This window comes from Chlorocebus sabaeus, chromosome X, assembly GCF_047675955.1.
Source record: "Chlorocebus sabaeus isolate Y175 chromosome X, mChlSab1.0.hap1, whole genome shotgun sequence".
NCBI classification, from domain to species: Eukaryota; Metazoa; Chordata; class Mammalia; order Primates; family Cercopithecidae; genus Chlorocebus; species Chlorocebus sabaeus.
Window position 1 is genome coordinate 88,292,891 of NC_132933.1, and position 18,231 is coordinate 88,311,121.

An 18,231-nucleotide genomic window follows, 5' to 3' on the forward strand; every position below is an offset into this window, starting at 1 on the left:
GGTTGAGGGGGAGGAGCCAGTGTGAGGAGGCTGAAGGTGCAGAGTATGTAGTAGCCCTCTTACTCCTAAAAACTTCATGAGAAAGGGACTTTCATTTCTGTCTTATAGATGAGGAAACTGAGTCCCAAAGAAGGGAAGAGACTTACCCAAGATTACTCAGCTAGGAACTGAGAGTGCTGAGCTGCAAATCTGGGTCTGCTGGATTTCTAAACTCCTGTCCTTCCCATTGCACCCCAAGAATAAATAAATAATAAGACCATATATGGAGCTGATGCTGGTGGGTGGGGAGGGGCCTAAAGTTTAGGGTGACCCTACCCACCCACCTCATAATTTTCTTCCTATGAGGTAGGTACCTGAGGTCCCAGACTAACAAAGAGGGGTGGGGATAGACAGTGAATAAAAGGAGGTATGAGGCCCTGAGACCTCGGCTGCAGGGTATGGGAGAGTAGGGAAACTTAAGCTCTGAGAAACCTGCCACCTCACCCTGATGACATTACAAACTGAGGTGGGTGACCTTGACACTGAATCACTAGGAATAGGACTGGTAAGATCAGAGTTTAGGTTGAGTCAGACATTGAGCCATGTGAGTGGTTTTGTAGGGCCTGAGGATTGTGGGAAGAGAAGAGTTGAAGGTTGAGTCAAAGGCTCTAGGCTGGGTCAGACAGAGAGGATGGAAAAAGGGTTAAACCAGAGGAATGGGGAGGCAGTGTTGGCAATCAAAGGGACTCCTGGATTAAATTGGCCCTGGGGGAGAATCTAGTTGTAATCAGAGAGGAAATTTGCCCTGGGAACCTCGACTGTTTCCTGCCATCTGTCTTCATTTTACTTGAAATATGTTCTTTGTAACGCTACCTCTTCATTTAATCAGTAAATATCATTCGATACCAATTTCCTAAATACTTCTATTCCTGAAATGTGGGGCTTTCATCTGAAGGAAGGTTACAGAACACTCAGGTGAGGGAGCTTTAGTCATATATGAGGGGCTGTGAAGAGTTAAACTATCTGAAAATGGAGTTAAGGGCTTGTCCCAAAAGACTGATGTCAGAAAGCTCAGGGATGACAGCTTGACACCACAAAGTATGGTTCTATTGGCCTAGCCAGTGCCAAGCCAGAGCCACCTTACTAATCCACACATTCTGATCTGAGAAAAATGCATCTACCAAATTTCCAGCCATGATATAGCCCTACTAGGGGTAGAGGAATACAAGATGAATACAGGGTCCTTGCCCTGGAGTTTATACACTAATGGAATATAGATAAGCGGAAATGTGGTTTGAAAGTTCATAGCTGAAGTTTAGTTGTGATCCTTCAGAATCCCTGAGCAGGAAGAAGAGATTAGGGAAGGCTTCCTAGAAGTAGGAGTTTGAGGGGCAGGCAGAAGAGTATATGCAAAGGCATCAAACTATAAAATGCCCTGACCTGTTTTGGCAGTGTCTTTGGGGCCTGAAATAAGACAGTGGGATTGGGAGTGAGAAGTAGGAGACCCATGAATGAGTAGCCTGATGGTGAAGGGCAGGGGGCAAGGGGTTGAAATGGAGGCAGATTTCAAGGAGGGTGTGTGATCAGGCTTTTGATGGGTACCCTCATTCTCTCCCACTTGTTTGTCACCCACAGATCTGGCATTTCCTTGTGCTCATAATGAGAATAGTTCTCCAGTTAGCTAAGATGAACCTCATGGACATCACCAAGATCTTCTCCCTCCTGCAGCCCGACAAGGAGGAGGAGGACACCGACACGGAGGAGAAGCAGGCTCTCAATCAAGCAGTGTATGACAACGACTCCTATACCTTGGATCAGCTTTTGCGCCAGGAACGTTACAAACGTTTCATCAACAGCAGGAGTGGCTGGGGCGTTCCTGGGACACCCTTGCGCTTGGCTGCTTCTTATGGCCACTTGAGCTGTTTGCAGGTCCTCTTAGCACATGGCGCTGATGTTGACAGCTTGGATGTCAAGGCGCAGACGCCACTTTTCACTGCTGTCAGTCATGGCCATCTGGACTGTGTACGTGTGCTTTTGGAAGCTGGTGCCTGCCCTGGTGGTAGCATCTACAACAACTGTTCTCCCGTGCTCACAGCTGCCCGTGATGGTGCTGTTGCTATCCTGCAGGAGCTCCTAGGCCATGGTGCAGAGGCCAACGTCAAAGCTAAACTACCAGTCTGGGCATCAAACATAGCTTCATGTTCTGGCCCCCTCTATTTGGCCGCAGTCTACGGGCACCTTGACTGTTTCCGCCTGCTTTTGCTCCACGGAGCAGACCCTGACTACAACTGCACTGACCAGGGCCTATTGGCTCGTGTCCCACGACCCCGCACCCTCCTTGAAATCTGCCTACACCATAATTGTGAGCCAGAGTACATCCAGCTGTTAATAGATTTTGGTGCTAATATCTACCTTCCATCTCTCTCCCTTGACCTGACCTCACAAGATGATAAAGGCATTGCATTGCTGCTACAGGCCCGAGGTGAGTGGTGAACAGGCCAGCCTTGGGTCACGAGGCTTGGAGATCTCAGGGCCCCAAATCACTGTAAAAGCCAATCCTCTGAGATGCAATGGAGAAAACTCCATTTTCCTCCCTCTCCCGTGGCCCCAGTAGAGAAGAGGTTATGTATTCCATGTTAGAGAAAGGTCACTAAGATAAGGTTGGTTGGGGGTGGGGAGCACTAGCCCAATTTCTGGTTCTGGCTCTGCCAATGACTGTTTTATTTCTTGGAAAGGATAGAGCATTAGGGCTGTAGTAGCCAGGGGAGGGTGGATGTAGGCTTGTGTGGGAGAATTATGCTGATAATTGCTCCTCATGACCTGTTTCTTCTTGCTGTAGCCACTCCACGGTCACTTCTATCACAGGCCCGTTTAGTCATCCGCAGAGCCCTGTGCCAGGCTGGCCAGCCACAAGCCATCAACCAGCTGGATATTCCTCCCATGTTGATTAGCTATCTAAAACACCAACTGTAATCTTGCAGTCTCCCCAGGAACTTATGATGCCTCCAAAAACCACCTGGGGACTCAGGTAGCTGGAGGGCATTACAGCCTCATCCACTTACCTGGAGTTGCTCTCCTATATTATCCTCCACAATAAAATTATCCAGAAAATAAGTCCCAGTGTCTGTTGTGTCTGGTGTGTGTGGGCATGGATGGGGGCGTGGGCGTTATTGAGGGAAGGGGTATGATTGGCCATGGGGAAGGATAGCAAATGGTCTGGTATCTGACAGGCACAGGAGTCTGTAAGAGCAAAAGAGGAAAATAACCCAATGGCCTATACCTCCACACCAAGATCCTTTAGAGAGTTTTGGGAGCTGTGTTGCCCTGGAAGCAAGGTCCTGAATAATACAAGTGGGTAGAAGCGTAGCATCAGCTTGCCCAGCCCTGTGCCTCCCTTCAATTCTCTGGCTGCTGCATGACACCTTTTCATTGGCTGTCCCCCAGTCTCATATTACTTTGAGTCAAGTGACTGAGGAGCCTCCCATTCACTCACCTTGAATCATAGGCTGCATTTCCGCTAGTCCAGTTTATGTTCAAGATCTACCTGGGTAAGCAAACTATCAAATATTTATGACAGAGTATCTAATGTGAAAAATAATTTGGTTACATAGGTGATAGGCTGGGAATTGAAGTAAGACAAGCAGATAACCTAGAGATTAGCAAGTGCAGGAAGCCAGCATAACTTCTAGGCTTCAGGGGTAAGGGAGGAGGGACAGGGGTCATCTGATTGAAAGTGAAATCACAGGCCTACCCATGATTTGGGTGGTGAAGAATGGAGGGACCATGGGAGGAGGTAGTATGACCTAAACCAGGAGCTGGAATCACACAGCAGAATTGGAAGTATGCTGATAGCAGGAACCACAGAGCAGACACAGCAGGGGCACCACCCAAGGCAGAGAAGGCAGAGGCTAAGTACCCTGGCTTCTCCATTTTTCCTGCCTTCCCACCAGTGCCTTCTATTGGTTAAACCCAGCCAGAAGGTAGTTGACTTGGGAGCCTGGGAAACACAGCCTGTAGGGGTCAGACCCCCTATAATGTGGAGAACAGGGGAAGGAGGCAAACAGACCCTGGACCAGCGAGGATATCCACTTAAATCCAGGGAAATTCATTTTACTAAATTTTAATCCCTCCACAGGACCTTCTTGTATTTCTCCTGTACAACTGTGGGTGAGAACATGGGTGAGCAGTGAAAGGGACACAAGATTAAGGGGTAGAGGAGGAGAGCCCAGATAATCTGTACCCAGGAAGCACTTTACATATTTAGAGCCCCCCCTGGGAGCTGCTTTGGTGGTCTCCTACATCATGCTCCCCTATCACTGGGAAAGGGAGACAGAGCACGGAGTCTTAATCTGATTTGCCCCCTACTTCTCTCACCTCCCCCATTCTCCCTAGCTACTTCTGCCTGAGAGACTTTAGGAAAGAAGGTGAGAAAATTGGATATCTATCTCCATGCTCCCACCCCACCCAGCTTTCAGATTTTCATTCTTAGGCACTTTGGGAAACAGTGCAACTGTTTTTCTCCAAGGAGCATGAGAACTAAAGAACTCAGGGCTTCAGGGTAGGCATCCTCAGCTCTCTTCTATCTTTCTTTCAATCTGGGCTCCTAAGTGGTAGTTTGTGCAAAACCTCACCCCTAGCCCTGCCTGTGATTCTCTTAGGGCCCTTGGGGATTGAGTCAACCTCAGCAGCCCTATCTGCTATAGTTCCCCAGGAAAGTACACCCTTCGAATGGGGTCTGGGCAAGGTGGCCTCCTCCATGGCATCTGGGACACAGATTCTGGTTGACTCATGAAGGCACATGGACACTTTAGGCATTTCAAAGTTCATGCGCTTGAGGAGGTTATAGGAATGTACAAAATTCTAGGTAAAGAGGAAGGGCCAAAACTCTTAGCTTCAATTTCCCAGATGAGGGAATTGAGAACCCAACTAAGGTAAGTGCCCATGTTATTATTTACGGTCCAGCTCTTCAGAACAATCCTAGCTGTTCTCTCTCCGGTTGCCTGTGCTGTTAGTGAGAAGAGACAACGTTAAGACCTGGTGCCTTAATGTTTTATCCTCCCCAGGCCTCATCATTCCCATCCAGAAAATGGGCCAGGAGTTGGAATGAATCACCTCAAATTCTGATGATGACTTTTCCAAGGCAATTTTGCCTAGGAAGTATGAGGAGAAAGCAGAGATGCTATTACTGTACCTAGAGTGAAATCTTCCTCTTGGCCTTTAGTGTCTTGTCCAGGTGAAAGCTCAGTTTCCTCAATCTCCCTTACCCCCAGCACAGTCACTAGCTTTCAGAGGGCCAAATCTTAACTACTTCAGGTAAGCTAGGCCCCTTATCTCCCTTTTATCTCTCCTCCTGACCTCCCTTTCCTTTCTGCCTTTCTTCCTTCCTCTCTCCCTCCTTTCTTCCCTCCTGCTATCATCTTAATGTGGTACTTCCCAAATTCATATGTTGGAACCTAATCCCTAGTGTGACAGTATTAGGTGATGAGGCCTTTGGGAAGTGATTAAATCATGAAGGCTCCAGTTTCATGAATGGGATTAGTGACCTTATAAAAGAGGCCCCAAAGACACCCCTCACCCCTTTCACCATATGTGAGGACACAGCAAGAAGATGCTGTTAATAAACTAGAAAGTGGGCCCTCACAGGACACCAAATCTGCTGGCACCTTGATCTTGGACTTTCCAGCCCCCCAAACTGAGACAAATAAATTTCTGTTGTTTATAAGTTGCCCAGTCTAAGGCATTCTGTTATAGCAGTGCAAGCAGACTAAGACACCTCCCTTTCTTCCTTCCTGACATTGCCATTATCCTAGATCTTGGTTCTGCTTTCTACAGGCCACTATCAGTCTGCACTCTCTCCTGCAATGGGAAAATTATTTTGCTTTATTCAAAAAGATGGCCCCCAAGGACTAGATCCAAAGTGTAAAATGGCCCATGGGACTCCAGAAACCAGAGACATCTCCATTCAGCTACTAACTTGACAGAAAGCCTGATGGAGAAGGTGGTTTTTGATATTTGCTTTGAAAAGTGGAAAAAAATTTAATCAGCAGAGAGGAAGCAAAAGGTATTAGTGGAGGGAACTCAATGAGCAAAAGCATAGAAGTGGGAAAATTCAGTTCAGTGAATTTGAACAGGAGCTAGGTTGCGGACTAGACCGAAGAGAGCCATGAATACCTTAGTTTTTTAGAGTTGAAGGTTTCAGTTCTTAGAATGGGACACTTACAGTCGCAGGAATGACTTCGTGAGCATATGGAGAACATGTTCCCTGATTTCCCAGGACATATCTGCTAGCATTAACTAAACCACTGTCTTGTGTGCACATATCAATTTACTACTTACAAGTTATTTGCACACCTATAATTTCATTTACTTCTTAGAACAATTCTGTGAAGTAGGCAGAACAGCTTTTGTACAGATGTCGCAACTAAAGCCCAGAGAAGGGAGGTGACTTGACACAGTGAGGCAGTGGCAGAGCCAGGACTGAACCCACAAGACTCCTGATACCCAAGCCACTGTCCTTTCCCAAGATGCTGCTTTGCCTCACGTGTGAATGTTAGCACTGAGGCAGGGTGGTGCATGGAGTTTGCAAGCTCTGACTTCATTTTGCAGGCCTGGGTCCCTGCCCTCCCGCCGACAGAGCTTGGCACTAAGGAGTGATGTAGCGAGGTAGGAAAAAGTGGCAGCCCCAGTGACTGGGGATAAGTTAAAGGGGCTGGGGTAAGCCTGCAGTGAGGGGCTGGGCATATGGGAAGATCAGAGGCCTCCCTCTCCCTGCCCAGGGCTCAGAGGGGCCCCAATCCTACTTTACTGGTAATTTCCAAACTCTAAAGGGGTTTCATTTTCCCTCAACCCTGAGGAAACCCTGTTCCTAAACAGTCAAGCCAATGACCATCTGCTTCATCCTGGTATCTTCTGAGCTCTATCCACCTATAGGTACAGAAGACATTAGCTTCCAGCTACTAGACTACTTGCCGGCTCTTACTTTGCCAATCTCCAAGTAGGCTGCTTCTTCCCAGGAGAAAAGCAGAGGCTAGGCTAGTGGCAGAATCTGGTCCACTGATACCTCCAATGCTCTGGCTTACAGTTCCTTCACCTCCTTGACTCTCACACCACCCCTCACTCTCCATTTTAGTATCCTTGGCCTTACCTGGAAATGCAGGTTCCCCTTTCTAGTCAGATTTGCTTGCTTTCCCAGAAGTTACATTCCTGGAACTCTATGCTTTGATTTCACAGAATCAATTCAACAGATACTTATTGAGTACTTATTCTGTGTCAGGAACTGCATTTCAGGAACCACATAACCTAATTTATCTGCATTTCCCCTTTCTCCTGTCTTCCCTTCCCTCACTGTCCATCTTTGACTCTGTCTTCAATCACTTCATTCTCCACACTAACTTTGGATCAAGCCGTTGTCCTCTCCTAAGCCTGGTCTAAGGAATACCATAGAAGAAATAGAAATGACTAATCATCATAGAAATCTAAAGAATCGATAGAAGAGTGATGGTCACCAGAGGGTGAGGGACTTTGGGGGGAAAAAATGGGGGATTATTCATCAAAGGGTACAAAGTTTCAGATAAACAGGATGTGATGGTTAATATTGAGTGTCAACTTGATTGGATTGAAGGATGCAAAGTATCGTTCCTGGGTGTTTCTGTGAGGTTGTTGCCAAAAAAGATTATTAAAATCTGAGTCAGTGGACTGGGAGAGGCAGACCCAGCCTCACACAGTCTGGCTGGGCACAATCTAATCAGCTGCCTGCTCAGCTAGAATAAAGCAGGCAGAAGAACATGGAAAGAATACACTGCCTGAGCCTTCCAGCCTTCATCATTCTCCTGTGCTGGATGCTTCCTGCCCTCAATCATCAAACTCCAAGTTCTTCAGCTTTTGGACTCTTGAACTTACACCAGTGGTTTGCCAGGGTCTCTCAGGCCTTCAGCCACTGACTGAAGGCTGCAATGTTGGCTTCCCTACATTTGTAGTGTTGCGACTCAGACTAGTTTTCTTTCTCCTCAACTTGCACAAGGTCTACTGTGGGACTTCACCTTGTGATTGTGGGAGTCAGTAATACTCCTTAATAAACTCCCTTTTATATATACATATATCCTATTACTTCTGTCCCTCTAGAGAACCCTATTACAGATTTTGGTACCAGATGTGGGGTGGTTCTAGAGAAACAGAATATTAAGGATGGAGTCCTTTAGGTGGTTTGGGAGTTTCTGGAGTTGGCTGCTTAATATGATTAGGCCCCCAAATGCTAAGGACTCTACTTCTAATAGTATGGAGAAGATTGATAGTCCTTGGGGTGAACTGTTTGGAGAGTTATGCAAAAATAAACATATTTGATACTCCTGATTCACCGCTTGTGAGAGGCAAGGAGTTTAGTGACTATACATAATACCTTTGACCATATGTGGAGAACGAAGTAATACAATAATGTTGGTTGGTTGCTCCTAACTTAATTGGACAAAATGATGAAAGAAAATGATGAACTCAGGGATTGTAACTCCCAGCTCCAGAAGCACATACTGATCCTCAAATCTTCTAAGATTGTCTTGAGTGAGAGTCTTATCTCCTATAGAGAAACAGCTGAAATTGTGTAAAGTCAGACACAAGTTCTTGTCATGCGAGTGGCTGACCTGCAATGAAAGGTGCACGCACAGCCTCACCAGGTGTCTACTGTTAAAGTGAGGACCTTGATTAGAAAAGAGTGGGACCCTGCAATTTGGAATGAGGACATGCAGGAGGACACTGATGAGGCTGCAGGCACTGAGCCCCTAAATTGTGATGAGCCATTTTTTTGCCAGAGAAAACAGCCTCCCTACCCCCAGTGGTGGCAAGATCCCCTCCCTACCCACGCTGCCATCAGCCTTTCCACCTTTGTCTGAGGAGATTAACCATGAACTGCCTGAGGCAACAGTAATGTCCTGCCTTGAGGCAGTTGCCAGGCAAGACAATGCTGATTCTCCCAGGACCCACCTGCAACACCACTGTTTGCTTCTAGACCTATAACTAGACTTAAGTACCGGCAGGACCCTAGAGATGAGGTTTAGAGTATGACACACAAGGAGGTGCACTACACACTCCAAAAGAACTGCTTGTGTTTTCTACTTTATATAAGCAGAAATCTGGAGAGCAGGCATGAGGATGGATATTAACGGTGTGGGATAAGGGTAGAAGGAACATAAAGTTGGATCAGGCTGAATTTATTGATCTGGGCCCACTAAGCAGGGATCCTGCATTTAATGTTGCAGCTTGGGGAGTTAATAAACATTCTAATAGTTTATTTGCTTGGTTAGCTGAAATATGGATCAAAAGATGGCCTACTGTGAGCAAGCTGGAAATGCCTGATCTCCCTTGTTTTACTATAGAGGAAGGGATCCAAAGGCTTAGGGGGATTGGAATGCTAGAGTGGATTAATCACTTTAGACCTACTCAACCCAGCTGGGAGGATCCAGAAGACACACCCTTCACCAGTAGTTTGTGAAACAGATTTGTGATGGGAGCACCTGCATCCTTGAAGAGCTCTGTGATTGCTCTTCTCTGTATGCCAGAACTTACACTGGGAACCGCAGTAACTAAATTAGAAAAAATTAAATGCAGTGGGAATAATTGGATCCTGAGGTGGCAGGGGTCAAGTGGCGACTCTCAACCGTCAAAGGCAAGATGGGTGTAGTTACCGTAATGGACAGCAGAGGCAAAGCAGCCATCATAATAGTCTGACTTGTGCAGAGCTCTGGCTCTGCGTGGAAACACGGTGTTCCTGGAAGTGAAATTGATAGAAAGCCTACTGCATTCTTTCTTAATTTGTATGAGCAGAAAACTTTGAGGTCAAATGGACAAAAGACTAATTTGAATTGTAAAATACAGAATCACAGCCCCTCAATCAATTTCCGTACTTGAACCAGTTTACAGACCCAGAACCCCTTGAATGAAGGGGAAGCCGAATCCCCTTGAAGAAAGACCCAACTACAATACTAACAATTTATGCTGTTAATCTTTCTCCCATCCTTCCCCAAGGAGACCTCCAGCCTTTTACCAGAATAATTGCATCGGGGAAAGGGGAATGATCAGATTTTGGGGGGACTACTGGACACTGGCTCTGAGCTGACATTGATTCCAGGGGGCCCAAAACGTCATTGTGGTTCTCCAGTTAAAGTAGGGGCTTATGGAGGTCAGGTAATTAATAGAGTTTTAGGCCAGGTCTGACTTACAGTGGGTCCAGTGGGTCCCCAGACTCATCCTATGGTCATCTTCCCAGTGCATGAATGCATAATTGGCATAGACATACTTAGCAGCTGGCAGAATCCCCACATTGGTTCCTTGGGTGATAGGGCTGTAAATCAAAAACAATATCACATCCCTGGAGAGATTGCAGAGATTAGTGCTACCACCAAGAACTTAAAAGATGCAGGGATGGTGATTCCCACCACAACCCCATTCAACTCTCTTAATTGGCCTCTACAGAAGACAGATGAATCTTGGAGACTGACAGCAAATTGTCATAAGCTTAGCCAAATGGTGACTCCAATTGCAGCTGCTATACCAGATGCGGTTTCATTGCTTGAGCAAATTAACACATCTCCTGGCACCTGGTATGCAGCCACTGATTTAGCAAATGCCTTTTTCTTCATTCTTGTCCATAAGGACCATATGAAGCAATTTGCCTTTAGCTGGCAAGGCCAGAAATATACCTTCTTACCTCAGGGGTATACCTACTCTCCAGCTTCATGCCATAATCTTGTTCACAGAGATCTTGATCACATTTCCGCTCCACAAAATATCACACTGGTCCATTACATTGATGACATTATGCTGATTAGATCCACTGAGCAAGAAGTAGCAAACACACTAGACTTATTGGTGAGACATTTGCATGCCAGGGGATGGGAAATAAATCCAACTAAAATCCAGGGACCTTCTACCTCAGTAAAATTCCTAGGGGTCCAGTGGTGTGGGGTCTGTCAGGATATTCCTTCTAAGGTGAAGGATAAGTTGCCGCATTTGGCCCCTCCTACAACCAAGAAAGAGGCACGATGCCTAGTGGACCTATTTGGATTTTGGAGGCAACACAGTCCTCATTTGAGTGTGTTACTCTGGCCCATTTATTGAGTGACCTGAAAAGCTGGCAGTTTCGAGTGGGGTCCAGAACAGGAGAAGGCTCTGAAATAGGTCCAGGCTGCTGTGCAAGCTGCTCTGCCACTTGGGCCATATGACCCAACAGATCCAATGATTCTCGAGGTGTCAGTGGCAGATAGAGATGCTGTTTGGAGCCTTTGACAGGCCTCCACAGGTGAGCCACAGTGGAGGCCTCCAGGATTTTGGAGCAAGGCCCTGCCATCTTCTGCAGATAACTACTCTGCCTTTGAAAGACAGCTCCTGGCCTGTTACTGGGCTTTGGTGGAAACTGAACGTTTGACTCTGGGTCATCAAGTCACCATGCGACCTGAACTGCCTGTCATGAACTGGGTGCTTTCTGACCCATCTAGCCTTTTTTTTATGCATGGGGCATGCATAGTAGCATTCTATCATCAAATGAAAGTGGTAGTATATACATGATTGGGCTTGAGCAGGTCCTGAGGGCACAAGTAAGTTACATGAAGAAATGACTCAAATGTCCAGGGTCCCCGCTCCTGCCACCCTGCCTTCTCTCCTCGAGCCTGCACCAGTGGCCTCATGGGGAGTTTCTTATGATCAGTTAACAGAGGAAGAGAAAACTAGGGCCTGGTTCACAGACGGTTCTGCATGATATGCAGGCACCACCCAAAAGTGAACAGCTGCAGCCCCTTTCTAGGACAGCCCTGAAGGACAGCGGTGAAGGGAAATTTTCCCAGTGGGCAGATCTTGGAGCAGTGCACCTAGTTGCGCACTTTGCTTGGAACGAGGAATGGCCAGATGTGCGATTTTTTACTGTTTCATGAGCTATAGCCAATAATTTGGTTAAATGGTCAGGGACTTGGAATAAGCATGATTGGAAAATGGGTGACAAAGAAATTTGAGGAAGAGGTATGTGGATGGACCTCTCCAAGTGGTCTAAAATTAAGAAGATATTTTTATCTCATGTGAGTGCTCACCAAAGGGTGACCCCAGCAGAGGAGGATTTTAATAATCAAGTGGATAGGATGACTCATTCTGTGGATGCCACTCAGCCTCTTTCCCCAGCCACTACTGTCATAGCCCAATGAGCCTATGAACAAAGTGTCCATGGTGCCAAGGATGGAGGTTATGCATAGGCTCTGCAATAAGAACTTCCACTCACCAAGGCTGACTTGGCTATAGTCACCACTGAGTGCCCAATTTGCCAGCAGCAGAGACCAACAATGAGCCTTCCATATGACACCATTCCTCTGGGTGATCAGGCCAGCTACTTTGTGGCAGGTTGATTATATTGCACCTCTTCCATCATGGAAAGGGCAGTGGTTTGTCCTCCACAGGACAGCCACTTATTCTGCATATGGGTTTGCATATCCTGTGTGCAATGATTCTGCAAAGACTACCATCTGTGGGCTCACAGAATGTCTTATCCACGGTCATGGTATTCCACACAGCATTGCCTCTGACCAAGGCACTCACTTTATGGCTAAAGAAGTGCAGCAGTGGGCTCATGCTCATGGAATTCACTCTTCTTACCATGTTGCCCATCATCCTGAAGCAGTTGGAATGATAGAACGGTGGAATGGCCTTTTGAAGTCACAAGTACAATGCAAACTAGGTGACAATACTTTGCAGGGCTGGGGCAAAATTCTCCACAATGCTGTGTATGCTCTAAATCAGTGTCCAGTATATGGTACTGTTCCTCTCATAGCCAGGATTCACAGGTCCAGTCATCAATGGGTGGCACCACTCACCATTACCCCTAATGACCCGCTAACAAAATTTTTGCTTCCTGTTCATTACTTTCTACTGGCCCAGAGGTCTTAGTTCCAGAAGGAGGAATACTGCCACCAGGAGGCACAACAATGACTCCATTAAACTGGAAGTTTAGATTGCCACCTGGACACTTTGGGCTCCTCCTACCTCTAAGTCAACAGGCTAAGAAGGGAGTTCCAACGTTGGCTGGTGTGAACGACCTGGACCATCAAGATGAAATCAATCTACTACTCCACAGTGGAGGTAAGGAAGAGTATGTGTGGAATACGGGAGGTCCCTTCAGGCATCTCTTAGTATTACCATATCCTGTGATTAAGGCCAATGAGAAACTACAACAACACAATCCAGGCAGGATTACAAAGAGCCCAGACACTTCAGGAATGGAAGTTTGGGTCACTCCATCAGGTAAAAAAACACGACTTGCTGAGGTGCTTGCTGAAGGCAAAGGGGATGCCAAATGGGTATTAGAAGATTATAGTCATCAATAACAGCTCAGATCAGTTGCAGAAATAAGGACTGTGATTGTCATGTGTATTTCCTCCTTATTTCGATAAGAACATGTTTGTGCAAGTATACACTTGTACTAAGAGAATATCCATTTTATTTCCTTTCTTTTTCCTTCGTCATGTGACATAAGATTTATTGACTTCCTATCAGCATTTAAGTGTTATCTTTATGTAATAGCATTTAGGCTAAGGACTAGTCAGCTTCCGGTTGTACAAAAGATAGCCGTATTATGTTAGGCTTAATTTTGACCTTATTATTGTCTTTATTTAAAGATTATATATGATTTCAGGAGATGTGTATGGGTTCAAGTCGACAAGGGGTGGACTTATAATGGTTAAAATCGAGTGTCCACTTGATCAGATTGAAGAATGCAAAGTACTGTTCCTGGGTGTGTCTATGAGGGTGTTGCCAAAGGAGATTAACATTTGAGTCAGTGGACTGGGAGAGGCAGACCCACCCTCAATCTGGGTGGGCACCATCTAATCAGCTGCCAGCTGGGCTAGAATATAGCAGGCAGAACGTGGAAGGAATAGACTGGCTGAATCTTCCAGCCTTCATCATTCTCCTGTGCTGGATGTTTGCTGCCCTAGAACATCGGACTCCAAGTTCTTCAGCTTTTGGACTCTTGGATTTACACCAGTGGTTTGCCAGGTGCTCTCGGGCCTTCACCACTGACTGAAGGCTGCAATGTCAGCTTCCCTACCTTTGAGGTGTTGTAACTTGGACTGGCTTCCTTGCTCCTCAGCTTGCACAAGGCCTATTGTGGCACTTCACCTTGTGATCATGTGAATCAATTCTCCTTAATAAACTCCCTTTCATATATACATATATCCTATTAGTCTTGTCCCTCTAGAGAACACTGACTAATACACAGGAGAAATAGGTTTTGAGATCAATTGCACAGTAGGGTGACTACAGTCAATAAGAATGCATGATCTATTTCAAAGTAACTAAGAGAGTAAATTTCAAATGTCTCACCATAAAACAATGACAGGTAAACAAGGTGATGGATATGTTAATTAGCTTGATTTAATCATGCCACATTGTATACATATATTAAAACATCATATTATATCCCATAAGTGCATACAATTATGATTTGTCAATCAAAAATAAAAATAACTCTAAAGAGTTGATTTCCATCAAGCACTTATATGTTCCAGGCAGTGTCCTCAGTAATTACTTCACATGGATTAACTCATTTATTTCAATGGCTTTGTTTTACTCATGCCCATTTTATAGATGAGGAAACTGAGGTGCAGTGAAATTAAGTAGGCTAAGTGAAGTTGCTCTAGGTCACATAGCTAGGAAGCAGGATGTCACAAAACTACAGAGTGGGGTGGCTATACATTCCTGGGTGACAGCCTAGCTTGACCTTTACCAACTAGCCCATTGTCTGCAGTGGCTATTTCAAACCTTGTCCAATATTGACAGACTTCCTTGAACCTCCCTCCAGAACTGCTTTTCCTCTCACTGTCAACTAGGAATTTTGCATCCTTCCTCCCAGAGCAGGTACAGGTCATAAGGAGTGACATCTTCAACCTTCCATAACAACAAACTCTGCTGAATCCACCCATTTTTCCCTCTTGTCTTGATCCCTCGTCCCAGCAAAGGTTAATTCGTCTGTAAGGGCTCTGGATTCCATCCCCCACTGCCACCTGCAGCCCCCACCCATCAATTATCTTGTTTCCTGTATCTTCTACTTGATTGACTTCTTTTCCTCTCAGCACATAAACAAACTCACATCCTTCCATCTTGTAAAAACAAACCTGAACACCAGGGACCCCTCTAGCTACCACATCTTTGTGGTCAAACTTCTAGAACAAGGAAGCTGTATACATTCTCCCTTTTCTCACAGACCATTCTCTTGACACCCCAGCGCAGTCTGGTGTATATCTGTCCTGAACTGGCCTTGCCCATATTACCAGTGACTTGCCCATCCAGTGGCATCTTTTCTGCCTGTATCTTGCTGGGTTTCTGGGCAGCATCTGACACATACATTCTTGGTAACTCTGTCTTGTATAAAATCCCAGTACTTTACTTGGCTTCTAGGAGAGCCAATTCTCTTTCCTCTGGTTTCACATTGCCAATCCCTCTTTCTCAGGGCTTTGTGGGCTTCTATTCCTCACTCTTCTCTTTCCCTCACATCATTCATCTAAGTTATCAACACCAAGCCCAGCCAGTTCTATCTTCCAAATACATCCAGAGTCCAATCAGTTTCTACCATCTCCACTGCCTCTATTCTGATATGGATCACTATCAGAGCCTCCTTCCTGGCCTCTCTGCTTCTTCTTTTGTTGCTATAGCACCCTAAATTCTTTACTGAGGTCATGTAATTCCTCAGCTCAAAATCCTGCAAAATCTAAAGTATTTAAAATGACTCACAAAACTATACATTGTCTGTTTCCCTATGTCCTCTCTGACCTCCTCTCCTACCACTTTCCTCCTCACTCACTGTGTTCCAGGTGCACTGGCTTGCCTAGATGCTCCTCTAACATTTCAGCATGTCACCATCTCAGGGACTTTGTATTTACTGGCTCTCTACCTGGAATGTTCTTCCTCCAGATATCCTCATGGTTTGTTCTCTCAGTTCCTCTAGGTCTTTGCTAGAATATCACCTTCTCCAACTTCCTTGTTTAAAACAGCACCCCTCAGGACCCCCTGTACCCATTCCCTGCTCTATTTTTCTCCATCGCATTATTTTTCAAGAGACAAGGTCTCACTATGTTGCCCAGTCTGCAGTGCAGTGGCTGTTTGTACGTGCAATCCCACTACTGATCAAGATGGAAGCTTTCATGTGCTCCGTTTCTGATCTCGGTCAGTTCATACCTCCTTAGGCAGCCTGGTGGTCCCCTGCTCCTGGGAGGTCACCATGTTGAGGCTGAACTTAGTGCAGACACCCTATCAGCATAGTGCACTACAGCCCAGAACTCCTGGACTTAAGCTATCCTCCTGCTTCAGCCTCCCAAGTAGCTGGGACTACAGGCATGTGCCACTGCCCCAGGATCTCCATCACATTTATTGCCATCTGACCTATTGTATACTTTATGTACTTATTTGTTCATTGTCTATCCCTCACAGAGCTTCCATTTTCATGATAAGAAACAGAAAATTCAAAAATGACTCTAAAATAAATAACAATAAGAAATATACCAAGAGGTGGTAAATGCTATGGATAAGAAACAAAGGCCAATTAAAGAACTGGAGAGTGAAGGGGGTGGAAATGGGAATTGCTATTTTATACATCAACTGTTCAGTGAAGGTGTTACTATTAATGACATTTGAGCAGCCACCTGAAGGAAATGAGGTGCAAACTATGCCAATATTCAGAGGACAAACACTGTAGGCAGAAGGAACAGCCAGTGCAAAGGCCCTGAGGTGGGATTTCTGACAAGTCAAATTCAGTATGTCCTAAACAGAATCATTACATTTTCCTAATTGTGTTCTTATATTCCTCAGTTCACTTGATGACAACACTATCCAGCAGTCCCTTGCCCAAGCAAGAAACTCAGGAGTTTTCTTCCTCTTCCACTAGACTGGTTGCCCTTGAGACCAGAAGCTGTGTGTAGTCCATCATTCTGGGTAATGAGTGTGTCACTTAACACAGGGCCTGGCACAAAGGAGATGCCCAATGAGTGGTAACATCACACTTTACTAGTGGATGCTGGCACTTAAGCTTGATATTAGGCCTGAAATGCCTCATTTGACTATGTTCAGTAAATACATGCTCATGACAGGTTTGTGCCAAACTCTCTGTTGAGTGCCGAGGATATGAAGATGAACAAAATATTCTGCCCTTGAAAACTGGGTCTAGGTCTGCACAATAAAGTGAATCTGTGCATAAGAAATCATAGGCTCATGTGTGTTTACATTAAAAACTGGTTTCGGCTGGGCGTGGTGGCTCACGCCTGCAATCCCAGCACTTTGGGAGGCCGAGGCGGGTGGATCACGAGGTCAGGAGACAGAGACCATCCTGGTGTGACAGAATGTTTGGTGACTGGGCAGAAGGCATAGAAGACTAGTCCCTGTGACAGGAGAAGCACAATAGTGCCTGGGCCTATTTCAAGCCTGCCACCTGACTACTTTGCACACCTCCTCTCTCCCTGCTTCCACAACTGAGACTGCTCTGGCCCTTTGTTTCCGTGGACCCCAGGTTTGCAAACTGCCTTCTCCAAATCACAATCTTGGTCTAATTTAGAGAATCAAGGTTCTGAGTGAAATGCGAGCAAGTGGCAGTGACCAGAGGCACGAGGTAGGGAGGAAGTCTATAATGGAGATTCTGGAAAACAAAATAAACTTCCAAATCAGGCCTACAAATGAGAATCAGGACTTTGCAAAGCAGGAAAGCATAGCCCCAGGGAAACTTTTATAGTCCAGCCATTCAGATGGGAAAAAAAAGTTACATAATGAGCCAGCAGCAGCTCCCTACTCCTCACCATTTATTTAGACTCGGTACTAGGAAGGGAGTCTGATGTTCAATATTGATTTTTGTTGGCAATGTATAGAATGTCATGGAAGGTCATGGAATATCTATATTTCCTATAATATTCCGTGGAAGGTCATGGAATACTATAGAAAAAAAATGAGTTGAACTCTCAGATCTCAAAGATATCAAGAGAGCCTGATGATGCTTACCCTCTCCTTGTGGAGGCGGGGTGATGGACTGGCCCAGAGAAAAAAAAACTAGTTGGCCAAGGTGTCCAGCAAGTCTGACGTAGAGCTAGAGTCAGATCCCTAGCAGCCATGTCAGTTCCTGTGCTCTACACATGCAGAGGCAGAAGTCCACCTCTTACCAGTTCAGCAGCTGGATCTTTTCAAGACTGTCAGGACCCAGAAGCAGCAGAGAACACTCCTGCAATGCAAAAATAGCACGCATTGTTC

General features: G+C 45.7%; 1 protein-coding gene across 1 annotated transcript; it reads left to right on the forward strand.

Moving 5' to 3' along the window:
• Positions 1-1,575: 1,575 nt before the first annotated feature.
• Positions 1,576-3,093, forward strand: ASB12 (ankyrin repeat and SOCS box containing 12). The gene is made up of 2 exons (XM_037994685.2): positions 1,576-2,461; positions 2,819-3,093. Exons 1-2 carry the CDS (start codon positions 1,639-1,641, stop codon positions 2,950-2,952), a joined length of 957 nt encoding a protein of 318 aa, XP_037850613.2. The 5' UTR covers positions 1,576-1,638; the 3' UTR covers positions 2,953-3,093.
• Positions 3,094-18,231: the final 15,138 nt, after the last annotated feature.